Source organism: Mytilus californianus, unplaced genomic scaffold (genome assembly GCF_021869535.1).
Source record: "Mytilus californianus isolate M0D057914Y unplaced genomic scaffold, xbMytCali1.0.p SCAF_8, whole genome shotgun sequence".
NCBI lineage: Eukaryota > Metazoa > Mollusca > Bivalvia > Mytilida > Mytilidae > Mytilus > Mytilus californianus.
The window spans coordinates 85,084,380-85,103,809 of NW_026262734.1; the positions used below are offsets into that span (position 1 = coordinate 85,084,380).

The 19,430-nt window shown below is 32.7% G+C and overlaps 1 protein-coding gene across 2 annotated transcripts; it reads left to right on the forward strand.

Moving 5' to 3' along the window:
- Positions 1-1,864: 1,864 nt before the first annotated feature.
- LOC127711047 (troponin T, skeletal muscle-like) lies at positions 1,865-19,181 on the forward strand. Of its 2 annotated transcripts, XM_052217001.1 has the most exons (5): positions 1,868-2,026; positions 3,322-3,387; positions 16,173-16,232; positions 17,381-17,425; positions 18,932-19,181. In XM_052217001.1, exons 1-5 carry the CDS (start codon positions 1,975-1,977, stop codon positions 19,063-19,065), a joined length of 357 nt encoding a protein of 118 aa, XP_052072961.1. In that variant the 5' UTR covers positions 1,868-1,974; the 3' UTR covers positions 19,066-19,181. The 2 variants fall into 2 exon arrangements, with proteins under 2 accessions (XP_052072962.1, XP_052072961.1); XM_052217002.1 differs by lacking the exon at positions 17,381-17,425 and having other exon boundaries at positions 1,865-2,026.
- The last annotated feature ends 249 nt before the right edge of the window (positions 19,182-19,430 follow it).

Genomic DNA, 19,430 nt, shown 5'->3' on the forward strand with positions numbered 1-19,430 from the left:
ATATTTGAAGAGCATTAATCACTACAGGCCGAACATATAGTTAGATAATCTGTTCCCTGACCAAGATAACTATAAATAGAAATTATTTTTTCTTATCTCTGCCTGCATCTGTCATCACTCGGTGTCTATTAATTAATAGACATTTGATAAGGAATAACATTGCAATATTTAAACAAAGAAAATTGCAATTTTAAAGAAAATAAAAACTATTCAAGGACGTATATCAATTTAAATTATATACGTCCTTGGTCTATCCTAGACGTAAAATTTCAATAAAGTGCAAGAAAGACTTCATTTTAATTTCAGTATTGTCCTTTAGTTAGTCCCACAAGGGCGTTGAGGTATGAAAATTATGAAATAGCCTGCTTCGTACATTATGTACATTTTCCCTAGACTAGGAATCTTAAGTGAAATGCTAGTAATACTTCTTTTATAGATTTTAGTTTTAACAAATCTCGTTTCGAATATAAATTGCATTGTTTACGTGAAATCTTATCTCATATTTAAACACAGCTGGTTTCAACGTTTGACTCTAATTAGAATAACTACGCGTATATGTAAGGTAAATATTAGCAGCTTGTAATTGCGTGCAAGGAAGTATTCAAAAGCTTATTAAAGTAGCTTGCGTCATAACAAATTTTGCATCATATGTAACATATCTCTATAGCAACTTTAAGATGCTAATGATTCAACAGGTCAAATAATAAGCTATTGCGCATGTATATGAAAGGTGGCCATAGAAAGAAACAGATGTATTCCGAATAACATCCGGTGTTCCGAAAGACTACGGACATCGTCCAATATATACTGCGTAAACCCTCAGGGGTTTACGCAATGAAATGGATGTAAGCAAATATAGGCAACCGTACGGGCTTCGACAATGAGAAAAACCCATACCGTATAGTCGGCTATAAAGGGTCCCGACATGAAAAATATGAAACAATTCAATTGAGAAAACTAACAGCCTAATTTATAACAAAACAATTTACGAAAAAAAAAATATGACAGACGTTAACCAACGATAATTACTGAACTACAGGCTCTTGACTTGGGACAGGCACAAAAGAATGTGGTGGGGTTAAACATGTGTGTAAGCGCTCAATCCTTCCCTAACCTGGGACGGTGGTGATATAGCACAACATAAGAACAAACTATAAAAATCAGTTGAAAATAGCTCAACTCATCAGATCGATACAAAGATAAATCATGATTTCTTCAACCAATTTCCATACTTTGTATGCAAAGTGTTTGAACATGTACCTATGATAGAAAAGTCGTTTCGAATTCAATGCAAACTGAAAATAATTGTGACAAAAACTTAGTTTTTGTTGAAAAATCAGAAATTGTTAAAACATTTTTCGCGCTAGGATTCCTACAAAAATATTTTATAGAAATGATATGATTGATAAACCGGTGTCAAAATTTAATTTTGTGAAATTGAATATTGGTAGATAAACCTTTACTATTGATAAAAAACATGGAAAAAAATGTATAGGCATCGAACGCGATTCACAATTGATTCCCAGTGTAAACTTTGCAGTAAGTGAAAATTGTAAGACATAATTTGTGGTAAAAACAGAAGAAAAAAAAACACAAAATTTGATAAACATCTTTTTGCGCTAGAATTTCAACATAAATTGATACTGTACTGAATGTTGTACTTGAATAGAATTAAATAGTTTTATTGTATATATCTTTACTTAACATTGGACAGTTTAAAATATTGGAATAAAACATATAATTAAATTTTTCGTCGCAAGTTGTCAACTGGTCATATATTAACTGGAAATTAATTTAGAGTATCAATCCGTCGTTTCAATACAATATAATAAGGAAAGAATCGAATGCAACCCACGTATTGTAGTTCAGCTGTTACACTTTACTTGGGTATAAACGCAGTAATTTAACAAAACAATTGCAAAACGGTTGTCTACCAGTCATTTACAACAACAGTCTAGAAACATATCATCCACCATGAAGGTTTTCGTAATACTGTGTGCCTTTGCTGCTTTCATGTTTACTGCAGGTAAGTGTCTTTAAAATGTTTTATAAGATTTTAAATATGCATATACAATATATATATTTATTTTGATTTATCGACATTTATTGATATTTCAGTTTCTAGCTCGATACCTTTTCATAATTTTGATTTTGATTATTAAAATTTTTAGATTACGTTGCCAAAAAGTACTTTTTCTAAGGACAAGGTTTAATTTGCTTTTTAGCATTCTTTCATATTTTATTGTTTTATGAAAGTAACTTAAATGAGACAACCTGTTTTACGGTTATTCGTGACATAGAGAGACTGCTAAGCATGATATTTCAAATCTCAAAATATTTCAGGCAATATTAATTAATGTTATCATACAAACGATTTATTGGTTGCATAACGTACAGTCGCAAATATTTCTTTTAATTTAAGACGAAATCAATTAAATGTATCGAAATGACAATGGATATATGGTTTAAAGTTTAAAAACAGTAAATTAGGTAATTATAATTGAATATTAAAGGTACATTTGTAATTATAATAAAACTATCAATATTTCCCGTAATTACATGTCAGTAAGGAGAAAATATGCATTATCTGAATGATTCTATCTATATGCCGATGAAGCAATCTTCATTATATGCTTTAAGCATTCTATTTATGCGAAGCATTTAGTTGTCTTTATTTAAAGTTAGCTTATCTTGTTGTTTTTTTGTTATTATTTATTTATTTACTCTTTTTGATTTTCCGATTTTTGTTTCCGTTTTATTGTCTTTGTATTTTTTATGTGACACGAATAAAAGAAAATAGAGACTAATCTATCATGTATTATTTCATTTATTTTCTTTGTATACCTCATGTTTTGTCAATCACGGTCTTATGGTGAACCTAAGATGAACTCTATTCGGAAGGTCTTTTTGGAAATTGTGTATGTCAGTTTCAATATTCCTCAAGTACTAAGTGAACATGCTGCATACTGGAAAGGGAAAATTCCATCCGCTTCGATTGTTATATAATTATTTACATTAATTTGTTTAGCTATACAAATGTTATGTTTGCATTTTGTATGTAAGTTCACATGACGATTATATCAGTTTTTTAGTCAGAAATAGAATGGTCTGAAATTGATTGCAATAAAACGGAAAAGTAATACGTGTTTACTTAAAAGGTGTTCTGTAAACAGTAATTTACAACTGTCAGTTCTAGCATAGTCCAATAACTTTTTTCACGAAGAAAAAGAACCAAAATACATGAAGTCAGTAACAGAAAACGGGTAACAATCGTCCATTTTGATTCAGCAGACTTTTAATGTATACCTTATTAATGTACAGGAGATCCGGTTCCTGCAGTTTCTCCTGTGCCTGATGCACCAAGCCTTTCATCGGAGAAAACTGAAGGTACTTATGTAATAAATTTCTAAGAAGGTTCTTTGGTCATAATTGTGAACATTTTGTCATATTTTTTTGCCAAATACAATTTTAGTTTATAATGCATTGACAGAATATGCAAGGTAATTTTTTAATAGTTACTATATATATATAAAAATATTAATTTTCGCGAACCATTTAGGTCACGGAAATTCCATTTTTTGCCATCAGTAAGGAGAGTTGTACAAATAATATGAATACACAGAACCCCGATCCAATTCATCTTTTGCTTAAAATATTTATCATTTTCTGTTTTATATCTCCTAACATCATTCCATTTTTCTCTAATTTCGATTAAAATATGCCAAAACCTGCAGTAAAAATAGATGTATACCCCAAATAAACATTCCCCGATTGGTTGAACTACTATGGCGTCAATGTAAGCCTCGATGTAAAGCAACGCAAGCCTCGATGTAAAGCACACGCTTCCCAAGAGTAAGGAGAGTTGTACAAAAAATGTGAATTCACAGACCCCCGATCCAATTTATCTTTTGCTAAAAGTGTTCATCATTTTCTGTCTTGTATTTACCAACAACATTCCATTTTTCTATAATCCCGATTTAAACATGTCAAAACCTGCAGTAAAAATAGATGTATGCCCTAGGTAAACATTTCCCGATTGGTTGAAAAGCTGTAGCCTCGATGTAATGCAACGCAAGCAAACGCAAAAATTTCCGTTGATATGTTGAACTTCGACCCCGGGCCTATTCACAAGGAGACTTTCTTGCGCTCAAATGTAATTCTAAGTGAAGTATACTGGGAAAGTAAAATTATATTCTTTTACAGAAATATTTACACATTTTATCATTAATGTATTGTCATGCTTCTGCATATTTACGCTGAGCTTTAGTAAAATATAATTATATACAAATTTTGTTACGTCAAGCATTAAGAGTAAGAATATATTTCGCGCCAAAACAAGAAAATAATCTGTGTCACCAAATAAGTTTATCAGCATCTTTCTGAAATTTTCCAACAGAAAATAGCGTTTATTATAGAGAAATTTTGGTGAGTATTACTTATTGATGTTAAGGTTCTCCAGAGGTGGTTCTCTACACCTTCTTGGCGGTCAATTTAATCCCATTTATCAATTATCCCCGATGGCGATGACACCCAGTCAATTTGTGTCATGAGTGAAAATCTTATCTAAATATCTATTTGATGAAATAACTTCTTCATTAACTGTACATGCAATATTTTTGTAGTTTTTTGCACATTCCCATTGCATGTCCGCAAGATAAATGGGTTATGCATTTGTGAATTGTGCAAGTACAATAATATTGTGTAATACGAATAATGGCGGAGGATAAAAATTTGTGACGGTCAGTGCGTGATCACGTGACATTATTATTTGTAAACAAACGGGCTCCCCATGTAACACGTGTCGGAACTAGCCATACAAGGTGCAATCAATCTTATATTTCACTATTTGATGATATTTCTGTGTCTGTTTGTAGGTTTTGAAGATCAGATGTCATAGTGTAGTTTCATAGACAAAAAAGTACCATGATTGTTCCTGTTCAGTAGTTGTGATTTTTTTTTATAGAATTAGAAGGTAAGTCTACATTAGTCATTATTTAAATTAAGTCTGAAAAAAATGACTCAATGCTCTGTAATTTTTCCCCAATTTTTGAAACATGCATAATTTAAAGAGCATTTGCTTCCCTTGAACCCTCCCCCCTACAAATTGCCTAAAACTCATACCCATAGGCTGAGATTACTCTGATGTCCAATCTGTTTTTGCGATTCCTGCATTTTAACTCTTTTATTTTCAAATTGAACACACTCGGCCATTCAGCTTATTTGCATCATAAATGAACGAGGTGTTAGATTATGTTTTCCTATTGAATAAGGGTCATTTTCATAAATCAGCTCTCATAATGCATTGAAAATAACTTTTTCTGTTGGTCATGTCCAGGGAAAAAACTTAACGGTCGCCCATGGCGACCAGAAATTGACCTGGGTGATCTTTTTATTCAGTTGTGGTAGCCCAGGTGGCAAATTGAAAACGAAGTACCGGACAGACGGAAATCCGCTGTTTACCGTGGCTCCAAGTGCCGGCTACTTCACTGACAAAAATATAAATTCAAAAAGAAAAAAAAAATTTTTAAAATGTATACAGGCAAGTGTTGAGAGTCGTATTGTCGCAAAGTCGCGGTTGCGATAAACAAGGATGTAAAATCAGAGTTTACCTTTGACTAAATATAGTTCACGTTAATTCAGGTCACTGATTGGTCGTCTATTTAAAGTCCGGAAAGTATTGTATGTTTGCAAGGATAACAAGAGAGACGTTCCGATGGTCATTTACAATATGAAGCGATCAAATACCCTGTTCGGTTTTGGCTTCATGAAAGCGAAGAAATTCAGAGAAGATGACAATAGCATGTTATGAAATAATATCAGTCAAATAAAAGAACGTATAATATATAATGTTGTTAAGAATCTGGAAAACAGTACCTTTTGTAATTCCCTTTTCAAATCCCACGTGGTGTCCAGAGAATGAAGGTCAAAAACGAAAGAATATTGTCGACCACAAATAAATAACATTAGTTCAAAATGATTTTAGTTTCCTACTTACTGAACAGTTTACAAAAAAGAGAAAATCAGAGGAGATATCAATTTTATGACAATGCTTTTGAAATACGTGTACAAGTCTTTTGAGAAAAAATGGGGGTCATTTGTTTACAAATGTACATAGTTATGCAAAATAAATCGTTCAAGATATTTAATAAATTAGATTATTAAAGAAATAAAATTAAATATTTCATCGATCATCTACATGTATTTAAGGACAGAGAATTCTTTAGTTGTCTTAAAAAGATATTAAAAAAAAAACTGGTACACAGGGTATGAAGATTCCCATTTTGTAAATGATTTTTTTTTTAATTAAATTTGATTGAAGTCAACAACAAAAATAAGACAAAATTTACATTTTCCCAAGCATCTAAATCACCTCCAGGTATGCTCAGAATGCAGGGTTTTGAGTCTAAAATTTCAAAATTTTCTTGGGGGGGCATGCCTCCAAACCCCCCTAGCAAGTTCAGCCCGCACGCAGGCTTCACCAGTGATATAGTGAAATAAATTGGGCTACTAACTTTTTGTCTGGGCTAACTGATTTTCAAGTCTAGTAACCCAGCTGGCTAACTGGCCTTACAAAGTTAAGTTTCACCCCTGATGTCACAATCTTTTTAAGTTAAAAGTAAAAATACCAGTATTGATGTGTCAATGTGAAAACTGTCCAAATGTGAGAAAATAGCGGGTGGCAGGTCGATTAAACTTATTTAAATGAATAGAAAAATGAACTAATTGAGGCTTGATTTATATAGATTGTTTTCATATTGAATAAGGGTCAATTGCATAAATCAGTTCCCATAATGTTGGTCATGTGACATTCTTATAAAAAGAAAGTTAAAATGAGGGTGGTAATTGGGGTACCTTCATGATGAATAAAGGTAAAAAATCTTGCCAAATGACGTTAACAGTAATTTTTGGTGCATGACGATAAAATGACGACTTTCTTCAAGACGATAAAAAAACTGACAGATTTTGACGAATCACGTTAATTTTTTGCCAAAAATAACTGTAACGATTATTATTTGAGACCTTTGATGAATCATGATAAGGATATGTTGACGAATCACGGTAAAATGTTAACATATTTGATGCTAACGGTAGCCGAAAATGACCGTTAGACGTCTGACGGTAAAGGGCATTCATACCCTCTAAAATGTCAGTATTGATGGCAGAGGCGGATTTAGGGGGGTCCAGGCCCCCCCTTTTGTGGGATAAATTTGGTTGATTATATAGGGAATCACTGAAGCATGACTGGAGCAGGCCCCCTCTTAGGCAGTCAGTGGGTCCCCTCTTATGAAAATTTCTGGATCCGCCACTGGATGGGTCAATGTGAAAACTGTCCAAATATGAGAAGATAACGGGTGGCAGGTTGATCAAACTTACTTAAATGAAGAGAAAATTGAATAAATTGAGGCTTGATTTATATGGATCCAGTCGACTCCAGAAGCAACAAAGCAGCACATCCACTTTGGACGGGCAAATATCATCTATCTGATATGGGACCAGCTGAAGTCCCACTGCCCTAGCTGGTGTCGCAAAACAGTCGTTGGAGGTTAGAGTTATCTCCGACTACAAAACTCAATTCCAATGACAAAAATGTCCTAATCTTAAATTAAAAGTATTGGAAAAGTAAACTAAATTATAATTTTGACAATGACCACAATTTGTTTTAGTTCAATGTACATGTAATAATATGCGGGATAATACATGAACCTAATACTGCTTCAAGGTTATACAGGTTTGTCAATGTAAAAATAAAATAATTTGTCTGCTAACTTAGGGAGCTACCATTTGATTTTTAGGGGGGGGGTCTAGGATGTAATTTGAAAAAAGGTAGGATGAGACTGAAAAAAAAGGCAGGATGACAATTTATGTAAAAACAAGTCTGGGTAAACTAATAGAAAACAAGGCAGGACAAAAAAGAGTGCAAAATAAAAAGGCAGGACAGATTACATCTCGAACTAAAAAAAAAATGCAGGACAAAATTTTTCATCCTAGCCCCCCCCCCCCTTTTTCCCCCATAAAAATGGAAAGGAAGCTCCCTTATAGTGTTTTCTTCAGAGGGTGTTGGCCTGGAATGGTACCCTGCAGTTTTCATACGCCTGTTCATGAGAAATATGGTATGCCTTTGTCCGTCTGTCTGCCCTGATCTGTCTGTTTCTAGCATGTTGTTCACTAACTCGGTAATATTTTCACCAATTTGCATGAAACTCTGGTGAATTGATTATATCTACTGACGTGAGCTCCCTTTTACAATGTTTTAGATTTTTAGGAATTTTATAATATACATTTTCAAAATGTGAGGTTTTATTCATTAAAAAAGGGGGATTTTCATGTTAACGCCCATTAACTCTAAAAATGCTTTGTTCACAAACTCTTCAACGCTTTCACCAATTTGCATGAAACTGTTGTGAATTGATTATTTTATAAATTTTAGTTTTCCCGTTTCAGAGTTATATGGGATTATACTCATGTATTGATGTGAGCTCCCTTTAGATTGTTTTGGAATTTTAGAATTTACATTATCCAGTTACAATGTAAGGGGTTTTATTCATTCTAAAAGGGGGATTTCCATGTTTTACTTTTTGGACATTAACTCGAAAATGCTTTAAGCAGTTGTCATTTGTCATGAAACTTTGGTTAATTGTTTATATATATCTATTGATGCAAGCTCCCTTTCAATTTAATAAATTGTGGAATTTTATTCATAAAAAAGGATGGCTTTCCCAGTTTGCAGATCAAATTCAAAAGTTTGTACATGCACTTCTCTGGCATGTTTCAGTAAATGTGTAAATTATAACTGACATAACTAACTTTGACAATTACCACATATTTTTAAGTTCAATGTACATGATATATACAAGGTAATGCATGTAGACTCGATACTGCTGCAAGGTTATACAGGGTTGTCAATGAAAAAAAAAAAAATTGTTTGCCAACTTTGTGTTTCCTTCAGAAGGTTTTGGTGTGGTATGACACCCTGTCATTTTTATACGCCCCTTTACGGGACGTACTATGGTATACCGTTGTCCGTCTGTCTGTCTGTCGTCAACATGTCGGACATTAACTGAAAACCGCTTTAACTAATTTGCATAAAACTTTGGTGAATTGTTTATATCTATTGACATGAGCTCCCCTTCGTTTTTTATAAATTTTAGATTTTACGTTTCTGAGTTGTGGGGTTTTATTCATTAAAAAAAGGGGGATTTTCCAGTTTTCGGACAATAAAAGCTTTCACCAACTTGCTAGAAATTGTGGTGAATTGTTTATATCTATTGACATGAGTTCCCTTTTGATTTTTATATATTTTAGATTTTACATTTCTGAGTTACAGGGTTTTATTCATGAAAAAAGGGGGGATTTTCCAGTTATGGACAAAAATCAAAAATGCTTTCAGCAGTTTGTATGAAACTTTGGTGAAATGTCTATATCTATATTGATGTAAGCTCCGTTTAGAATTTTATAAATTTTACATTTTACATTTCTGAGTGATGGGGTTTTATTCATTAAAAAAGGGGTGATTTTCCAGTTTTTGGACAATAGCTCAAAAATGCTGTCAGCAATTCTCATGAAACTTAAGTGAATTGTTTACAACTATTGATGCAAGCTCCCTTTACATTTTCACAAATTTCTAATATGACTGGGAATTAATTGAACTTTATTTGTTTATAGTCTGACGACAGATTTACCAAGTATTGCGCAACAGCACAGTGTATTGCACAACAGCAAGAAATCTTTAATTTCATCACGTTCTAATGAAGTAACAAGCTTATTTTGCCGAAAGTTAGAATGATTTGATCTACGCTTGAGTAACAAGTACCAGAAGTGATAAAAAAGTTGTCTTTATGAAAATAACATGCAACTTACTTTAAAATCAATGCTTTAACCTCCTAAAGAAAATAAATCGCTTATGTCTTTGAATTTCTTTACTTTCAAATGAAAAATTTCTGTTTCATCGACTTGGTAAATGTTGAATATTGCCGATGACGAAAGCGACTGAATTTGAGTATCGTAAACAACAGGGGGACTACATTTCGCTTTTGAAGGTCGGTCAAAGCGAAGTGGCGACCGGGAAAGCGACTTTGTCACCCCAGTAGCATGATAACGTGAGCCCTGCACAATGCTTATTACTTTAAAACACAGTCCTATAATATTTTTTATTCTACTTTGAATATTGCCTGCTTATTTCAGCAACTATTCTTACAAATCAATCCTATATTTATCCTAGGTGTTGCACTCAGTATTGTTGATTATATTTATATGTTTATGTAGTAAAGTGAATGCAACCCCCTTTTTGAAGGTACATTTGTAAGTAACAGTTAACAAACTTTATCACTTATCAGTACAGGGGTTTTCTGGGTATTTTGGGAAAAAGGACCCTGGCCAGTTTTGGGAATTTTTTCACGCGCTTTTCAATGAAATTGGGAAAACAGCAAATATACCAGATTTGAGTTTTAGTGTGTTTAGTTCATTAAAAGTTATCTTTTATTGTGAAAATAAAGTAAGAAACTTCCAGAATTTTACTGGCCTTTCAGAATTGAGAAGAAATTACCTGTTGGAATTGTAGTTATATGTTTACACTATAAAAACATCTACATGTAATATCAACATTTATTAATGATTAGGAAAATTACTGTCACATTTATATGATTTAATTGGATTTTGACTTGAAAATTTGTGAACTAAAAGTAATTTTGAGTTTCTGTATAAAATATTTCCTGATTTTTCTCTTTTTTTTCCATATATCTTTTGGTTTTCAATTCTAGTGTTTATATTTCATCATCAACATGTATTTTGTCACTGGCCTGGAATTATTTTTTTTTTTTTGTATTTGATCGGCAAACCCGGAATTACCCTTATCCGCCCCCGAAATCTGACCCCGTATTGTAATTTTCTTCATTTCCGGTTTATGACATCCATTGTTTTTCAATGTTGTTTTTGTCAGTCAGGTAGGATTTTACTCAGATTTACACATTATTTGTTGGCGATTTTCGGCATAAAGCTAGCGGTTGGCTGTCATGAATAATAAAGATGAAAATAAATTTTGAGATCGTTTGGGAATTTTGCTCCCAAAATTGGGAAAAATGTACGGTATTTGCCATTGGGAATGGGTCCGAATATCGGACCCTGTGGAATGCTAGAAAAATCCATGCAGTAGTTTAGAATGGTTTAAAAAAAGATCTAATAGATGTTACATGCATTATGCCTTCCTCTCAAAAAGTTTGCATGTGTTTTAAAGTGGTTATTTAGCAATGTAATTTTTTCCCTCAGTATTAACATTAATTTGGAAGTAAGTTAAAGGATTTCAGTTAACCAAAATTATTTCACGCCTAATTTATATAAACAAATCCCACGTCGATATATAACATGTACAACAATCAAACATCAACCCACGCCAAACTGGATGTAATTGAAAGACATCTAGAGGTCAATATACAGTCTCGAACAAAAGACAAAATACATTGTGTAAGGAAAAATATAGCGAATTTTTGAGAAGAATTATTATTACATGTATATTTGCAATATTTAAAATGCATAGTTTAAAATCCTTCGAGTTTTAGGTTCCACCTACCATTTTAGAAAACTGGGATTTCATTGCAGCTAGTCTATTAGATAACATTTTATAGTTTTGAATGTTTCTTCATCAGTTTACTAAAATTAGGTGGAGGTATGTTCTTATTTCTGACAGAGGGGTACTCAACCTATATCAATTTGTGCATGAAGCGATTGATAGTTGCTAGATACTGAATAATTTTGCCACAAATTTGTGAAAGTTTTAACCGGTGTATATACTCAAAATATGTTAATAAAGTTCATGTCTTTTTCAGGACTTCTGATCCAACCATGTAGTATGGCATGTTTGTGAGATATGGTTTTGGCCAGTAGGATGTTCATGAAGGACCTGTAGTACAAAGTATATCACTGGATTGAGCTCATTGTCTAAGTGTAATATTAAAGTGCTTTGCTTTGAGCTCAGTTCATTGTTATGCAATTCATTCTTTGTGAAATAAAGATTTGACAGACAACTCTCATGTACAAGGAATTGTCAAAGTAGTATCCATTCTATGTACAATGTAAGTAATAGGGAGATAAAAGCATTTTATTTAGATTTGAACCAAACATTTTTTGTCCATTAGCCAAATTAAAAAAAAAAAGCACAAATTCACCAAGCAATGCTACTGGCGCTACTAGCAATATGATGCTAGGTTCTTTTGTTACACTTTATTTTTATGCACCCGCCGTCGTGGAGGGGGCATTAAGTTTTACCCTTGTCCGACTGTAGGAACGTACGTCCGTACGTCCTAAAATTGGTTTCCATTCTCTAACTTTAGTTTGCCTCAACCAAATGTTATAAAACTTATACGCAATGCTTATTACCACAAAACACAGATCAAGTTTGAATTTTGGTAGCGTCACTTTTACCGTTCTAGAGTTATGCCCCTTTAAAAATGGAAAAATTGTTGAATTTTTCGTTTCCGTTCACTAATTTTAGTATGCCTCAACCAAATGTTATGAAACTTATACCCAATGCTTATTACCACAAAACACAGATCAAGTTTGAATTTTGGTGAACAGTTCTTGAGTTGTGCCCCTTTATAAATGGAAAAATTGCTAAATTTTTATTTTCTTTTAAATATCAAGTAATTTTAAAATTGGAGTTATCTTCCTTTGTCCATGAGGCCTAAATTAATATTTTGTTTGTTTCCCCAATCCCGACCCTGCCAAGCAGGTGTGGGTAGGTAGGTAGGGAAATAATTTTATTTTTCCAAAAAGCTTGAACATTTTCTGATGATCCTGCAAGCCTGAAAATTGGAAATGAATAAAATAATATTTGACTAAGTTTTGACAATAAAATTTCATGAGTAGGACCATTTTTGCAGGGTCGGTAGGGATTGGGGAAACAAACAATATTTTATTTTAGGCCCGATTATAGTTGAATCAACTACAATCAATGCTTTATACAATGCAATGTTTAATTTTGACTTCCACTGATAAAATACAGATCAAGTTGAATTTGGGTAGGGTCACTTTAACCATTATTGAGTTATGCCCCTTTATAAATCGAAAGATTGCTAAATTTTTAGTTTCCATTCTGTAACTTAAGGTTGCCCCAACCAAACATTATGAAACCTATACACAATATTCATTACCACAAAACTAAGATCAAGTACAAATTTTTTGTTTCCGTTTTCTAACTTTAGTTTGCCACAACCAAATGTTATGAAACTTATACACAATGCTTATTACTACATAATACAGATTAAGTACGAAATTTGGTGGCGACACTTTTACCATTCTTTAGTTATGTCCCTTTATAAACATAAAAATTGCTGAATTTTTCGTTTCCGTTCTCTAACTTTAGTTTGTTTCAACCAAATGTTATAAAACTTATACACAACCGTTTTAGAGTTATGCGTGTATACAAATAGAAAAATTGCTGAATTTTGAGTTTCTGTTCTCTACTTAAATTAACCTCAACCTAATGTTATGAGACTTACACACAATGCTTATTACCACAAAACTCAGATCAAGTTCAAATTTGGGTAGCGTCACTTTTACCGTTCTTCAGTTATGTCCCTTTATAACTATATGATATGCAAGCGGGGGCATCATCTGTGTCCACATGTGGACACTATCCACATTTTTTATACGCCCGTTTACGGGACGTATTATGGTATACCGTTGTCCGTCGTCAACATGTCGGACATTAACTCAAAAATGCTTTAACCAATTTGCATAAAACTTTGGTGAATTGTTTATATCTATTGACATGAGCTCCCTTTCGTTTTTTATAAAATTTAGATTTTACGTTTCCGAGTTATGGGGTTTTATTCATTAAAAAAGGGGGATTTTCCAGTTTTCCAGTTTTCGGACAAGTAGTCAAGAATTCTTTCACCAACTTGCAAGAAATTGTGGTGAATTGTTTATATCTATTGACATGAGCTCTCTTTGGATTTTTATAAATTTAAGATTTTACGTGTCCAAGTTACAGGGTTTTATTCATAAAAAAAGGGGGGATTTTCCAGTTTTCGGACAAAAACTCAAAAATGCTTTCAGGAATTCTTATGAAACTTTGGTGAATTGCTTGTATGTTTTGATGTAAGCTCCCTTTAGAATTTTATAAATTTTACATTTTACATTTCTGAGTTATGGGGTTTTATTCATTAAATAAAGGGGTGATTTTCCATTTTTTGGACAAAACTCAAAAATGCCGTCACCAATTCTCATGAAACTTTGGTGAATTGTTTATATCTATTGATGTAAGCTCCCTTTTTATTTTCATAAATTTCTAATATGACATTGAGAATTAATTGAACTTTATTTGTTTATAGTCTGACAACAGATTTACTAAGTATTGCACAACAGCAAGAAATCTTTAATTGAATATAAATTCAATTCATATAACCAATTTCAAGTTCTTTGACTACATTTATTCAGAAACCTATAATATGTCAAATATTTAATTACAATCCAAATTCAGACCTGAATCAAGCTTGAATATTGTGTCCATTTTTGCCCCAACTGTTCAGGGTTGGACCTCTGCTGGTGTATCTAGCTGTGCTCAGCGAAGCAGTTTATTTACATCTGTACTGCCTACTGGCGACTCAGTCCTGAATGTAAATGGTCATTCAGTATGTTAAGAAAAAGACCAAAATTTATAAGGCCTATCTGGCCTAATTGATTTCTAAAATATATTTCATTGTACATGTTCAACATTTATCATTCATTTGTTTATTTCTTAATTTGTGTGAATTAACAGTAAATGTTAATTACTACACTTTCATACCATAACAAAACTGCCTTACTGTATTGGTATCACTTATAATTTGTATCCATATAACAAAAAAAACTGAAAAGAGAATACTTTTGCAATAGCTTTTTCATATTGAATACTAAAACTTTTTAGATATTTAGACATATTAAGTAGATGTTCATAATATCCACTTGACATTTTATCATATGACTTCTGTAGTTAGTTATGAGTCTTTGAAGCATGCTCACAAAGGTTCTTTTGTTGATATCATTTTCATACTGGTCAAAACTTTTTTTTGCTTTTACCAGCTTTGGAGGAGATATTTTCAAAGAATTAATAAAAAATAACACAGAAATTCACGTTCTAGCTCATCTGGCCCCAATCATCATGTCAGGCATTGTCATTACTAAAAAACATTAAATGTCTTCTAAACTGAGAAACAATTTCCACATTTAACCGAAATCTTTTACTTATGATACTGACAATCCCCCACAAAGTAATATAAATAGAACTATACAAATAGTAAGCAAATACATGTTCTCAGATACCATCTCCCATGTAAAAAAATCACATTAAGAAAAAAATGAACCTATTATGTGTTCCTCTCCTAGCTACAAAATGTATCCAAAATCAAAGATGTGGAACATATATATTCTATCATAATCATTTGGTAATTAATGCAATTAGTATCTCTTCCATGCCCGTGTTGAACATAAACAACACCCCTAATGCTCATATTGGTTGTCATTGTGCAACACAGTTAATACATAGAAAACATAAAACATAGAACTCCTTTTGTCATATAAAACACTGTCAAACATCCAATCATACTATCCACACTGATCTGTGTCCACACTTGTATTTGTATAAATATAAAAATAACAACATTGGCAATGGGACGACGCTCCCCTGTTTTTCCATCGTCGTCCTAAACATGCATGAAATATTTGCCACTGGATGTTAACCAACGAACAATCAATTAATCAATCTTTTTTCCATCGTTGATTTTATATATTTTATGTGTAATTGGAGAAATGAAATTAACAAATTAACTTAAGCTATATATGTTTTTAATTTTAGTTCATTTACATGATTCGGAGTTAAGTGTGAAGTCCATTTTTACTGAACTAGTACACATGTTTGTTTAGGGGCCAGCTGAAGCCCGCCTCCGGGTGCGGGATTTTCTAGCTGTGCTGAAGACCCTTTGGTGGCCTTAGGCTGTTTTCTGCTCTTTGGTCGGGTTGTTGTCTCTTTGACACATTTCTCATTTCCATTCTCAATTTTATTGTTTTTATTTTTACAATGCTTTAAATCGTTGTGCCTGAAGCATGTATATTTTTTTTTATGTAATACAAGTATGGGACTGAATTGAACAGTAGCTCTTATTTTGAATTAGTTCATTTTTATATATAACTATGTATTTTAGACGTGGCTGTTGAAGCACCAGCAGTAGTTCCGGAAGCGCCAGAGGTAGCAAGCGAAGAAGGTGTGTACTATTTGATTTGAACAATTGGTACCGATCTCAAACCGGTACTAATGTCCGCCTTGAACTTGCAATGAGATGTGAGCTCACATGTGTGTTCCTAGTTTAACTCCCCTTTTGTGTCACGAATTAATACACCGCATACTGTCGTTACCATCACTTTAAGATAATCTTTTGTGCTGTGTTGAGGACACATAATTTTACTTCGTATACATTGTGTGTCACGAATTAATACACCGTACACTGTCGTTACCATCACTTAAAGTTAATCTGTTGTGCTGTGTTGAGGACACATAAGCAGGCTAAGGTTACTTCGTGTTTAATATCTTGTTCAATATGCAGAAACAAATTTGTCCTTTTTATATTCAATATGCAGAACCAAATCTGTCCTTTTTATATTAAATTTGCAGAAACAAATTTGTCCTTTTTATATTCAATATGCAAGGCCGAATGACACTTTATGTTATATGTAAAAATATACGTCTAAATATGTGAAAACTTTACGACAGACGTTCTCCATCGGATAACCTGTGGTCATACAGGGCTAACACCATAATTCGTATATATACTTAGTCTCAACAATGCAAGATCGGCAAATTTGTGTTAGTAAATGTTTGTTCTTCCCTCAGCGGGATTCGAACTTCTACATCTGAGAAATTGTGGCAACACCCTCTATACTGTGTCCAGCGGCCTAGACCACTCCACCAAATATGCTATACTAAATATAGCTTTCGTTAGTCAAGTAATGCCTTTCATCATCGGCTATTTGTATGATATGCCTTGTCCATACATTCTTACCTGCCGAGCTATCTGACTCATAAGAACAAAATAGTATTGATATGTATCTATAGATTAATGTAAATTATATGCAGGTTTATTAATTTTTACAATGTTTTATATCGTATTTACCTGTGTCCATCCTCTCTCACTCATTGTTGATTATTATATAATTATTCAATTTAATATTTGATAAATAAAATCAACGATTAATTATAGCCTAACGAAAATTATACTCAAGTTCATTTATTTTTAACAAGTTTAAAATCGACGTTTCTGATTCATGTATTCCTTCTGTGTAGTACACGTATTGGACTGGATTTAACAAAATTGTCCTTTGAAATATTTCATGATTATATATCTTTGTATTTTAGTCGCCCCTGAGACCAAGGAAGAACCTGAAGTAGCAAGTGAAGAAGGTGTGTAGTGTATAAACTTATCAAATTCTACCAATCTCAAACTGAAACTAATTGACGTCTTAAAATTGCAATCAGATGTGAGCTTTTGCTCCATGTCTAAAACCTTCGTATGACTTTAAAATGAAGAATAGCAATTTAACCGCTAGTTTTATTTTGCTCAGATTTTTGTCAGGTGCGTAAAGGGATATTTATTTACGAAGTAATAAAACGTCTCCTTTCGTTTCCTTTACTTTAAGTTTATAACTTGTGCTGTGCTGTGTTTAGGTCGAATAAGGCTTCCTCAGGTTTAATAACATGAATGACTTTATATTTTAACAAATATGGTGGTGAAATAATTCTCATGCTTATGAGTACTTATTTACATTTTGTTTGGTCCTTTTATTAATCAAAATGGTTTTGCATCCATTCCATAATATTTGCCTTGTTCATACATTATTTGCCTTGTTCATACATTATTTACCTTGTTCCTACAGTATTTACCTTTTTCATGCATTATTTGCCTTGTTCATACATTGTTTACCTTGTTCATACATTATTTCCTTTCATGCTGTCTAACGAATATACTGATGTCTTAGTGGTTTTTTTTTTCTGTAACTCGCGGGAAAGATGTCGGGTGAATTATGAATTTGTGATTATTCTATTTCTTTATTCTTTGGTCGTGTGTTTGTAGATTAAACGTCTGTAATGATTTACTTGTGTAAGAAAGCAAATGAAATTAGAATTTGCTTTGCAAGTTGTTTCTTGTTTCCACGTTTATATCTAAAAAAAATCCGGGAATTAGAAAAAAAATGTAGATGTATCGAAACGACACGAATGACCCTGATCGCAAAAAATGCTTGAAGCCATTTTTAGGAGTAGAAATTTGAGAATGAAAGTCTGTATAACTGTTATTTTCACAAAATGCTCAAAGTGCAAAGCCCGTTGTTTCGGCAAAAATCAGCGGAGAGGAAACAAACGTAAACTCGATCTGTAACTCATCATAGTAGACTCACATACTAAAAATCAGCTCAATATGATAAGGTGTTATTTTCATGAAAATCAGATCTTAGTGTGTTTGTCCATCTGGGAATTTAATGTAATTTAAAGTTGTTCGGTAGTCTAATTCCTCCACAAGCCATTTACATTTACAACATGTCAAGAAGAAGTGCGATTAAGAGTTTAGCATTATGATATAGTCAGTTCTCTATCACTGAAGACTGTATGCTGACCTTTAGATGTATTTTCGGTTTGTTGTCTAATGTTGTTGGATAATGTCTAATTAATAATTATGTGATACATGTACGTCACAAGTCTATTTATTCACACATATATATTTTTATACTAGAATTATAAAGGTAGTTAACAAGTTCTGCTTAAACTTAATCATCCTTTAATTGAATATCTTTCACTTCTCTCAATATTAAACACTTGTTATATCTCGAAGAACCTGGATATACTTTAAAAGTCTTTAGTCTGCAGACAAAACAGTAGTATTGATTTATTCTAATGATTAATTTTGATATTCAGAAGTTGACAGCGGCAGTGACGAAGAAGAAAAACAAGAAGAACAAGAACAAGAACAAGTAGAACAAGGCGAGGGAGAAGAAGAAGAAGTGGAGGACGAAGAAGAAGGGGATGATGAGGATTCAGAAGAAGAGTGAACATTTTATGTTTCATAAACATAGTTTATATGAAAGTGTTCATAAAAATCATGATTACAAAAAAATCTTACTATGTCCCAAAATGCTGAATTTAAATAAAGTATCTACGAAGTTACTGACTGCAATAGTAACTGTAACCATAAAACGTTTCCATGTACAAAATTCTCGTGGGTTTGCTTAGCAGTTAAGCTGAATCTTTTGAATCGTCTAAATCGAAATATACGGAGGATTTTTTCTTTTCTCTTCATGTTCAAGGAATTTGCTTAAGTCGAATTGTGATAGCGCAAAATCAGTCTCAACGTCAATAAACGTCCACATCCATTTGGATATAGGGATGGAAAATGAAAGAAAAAAAAATGCCACGT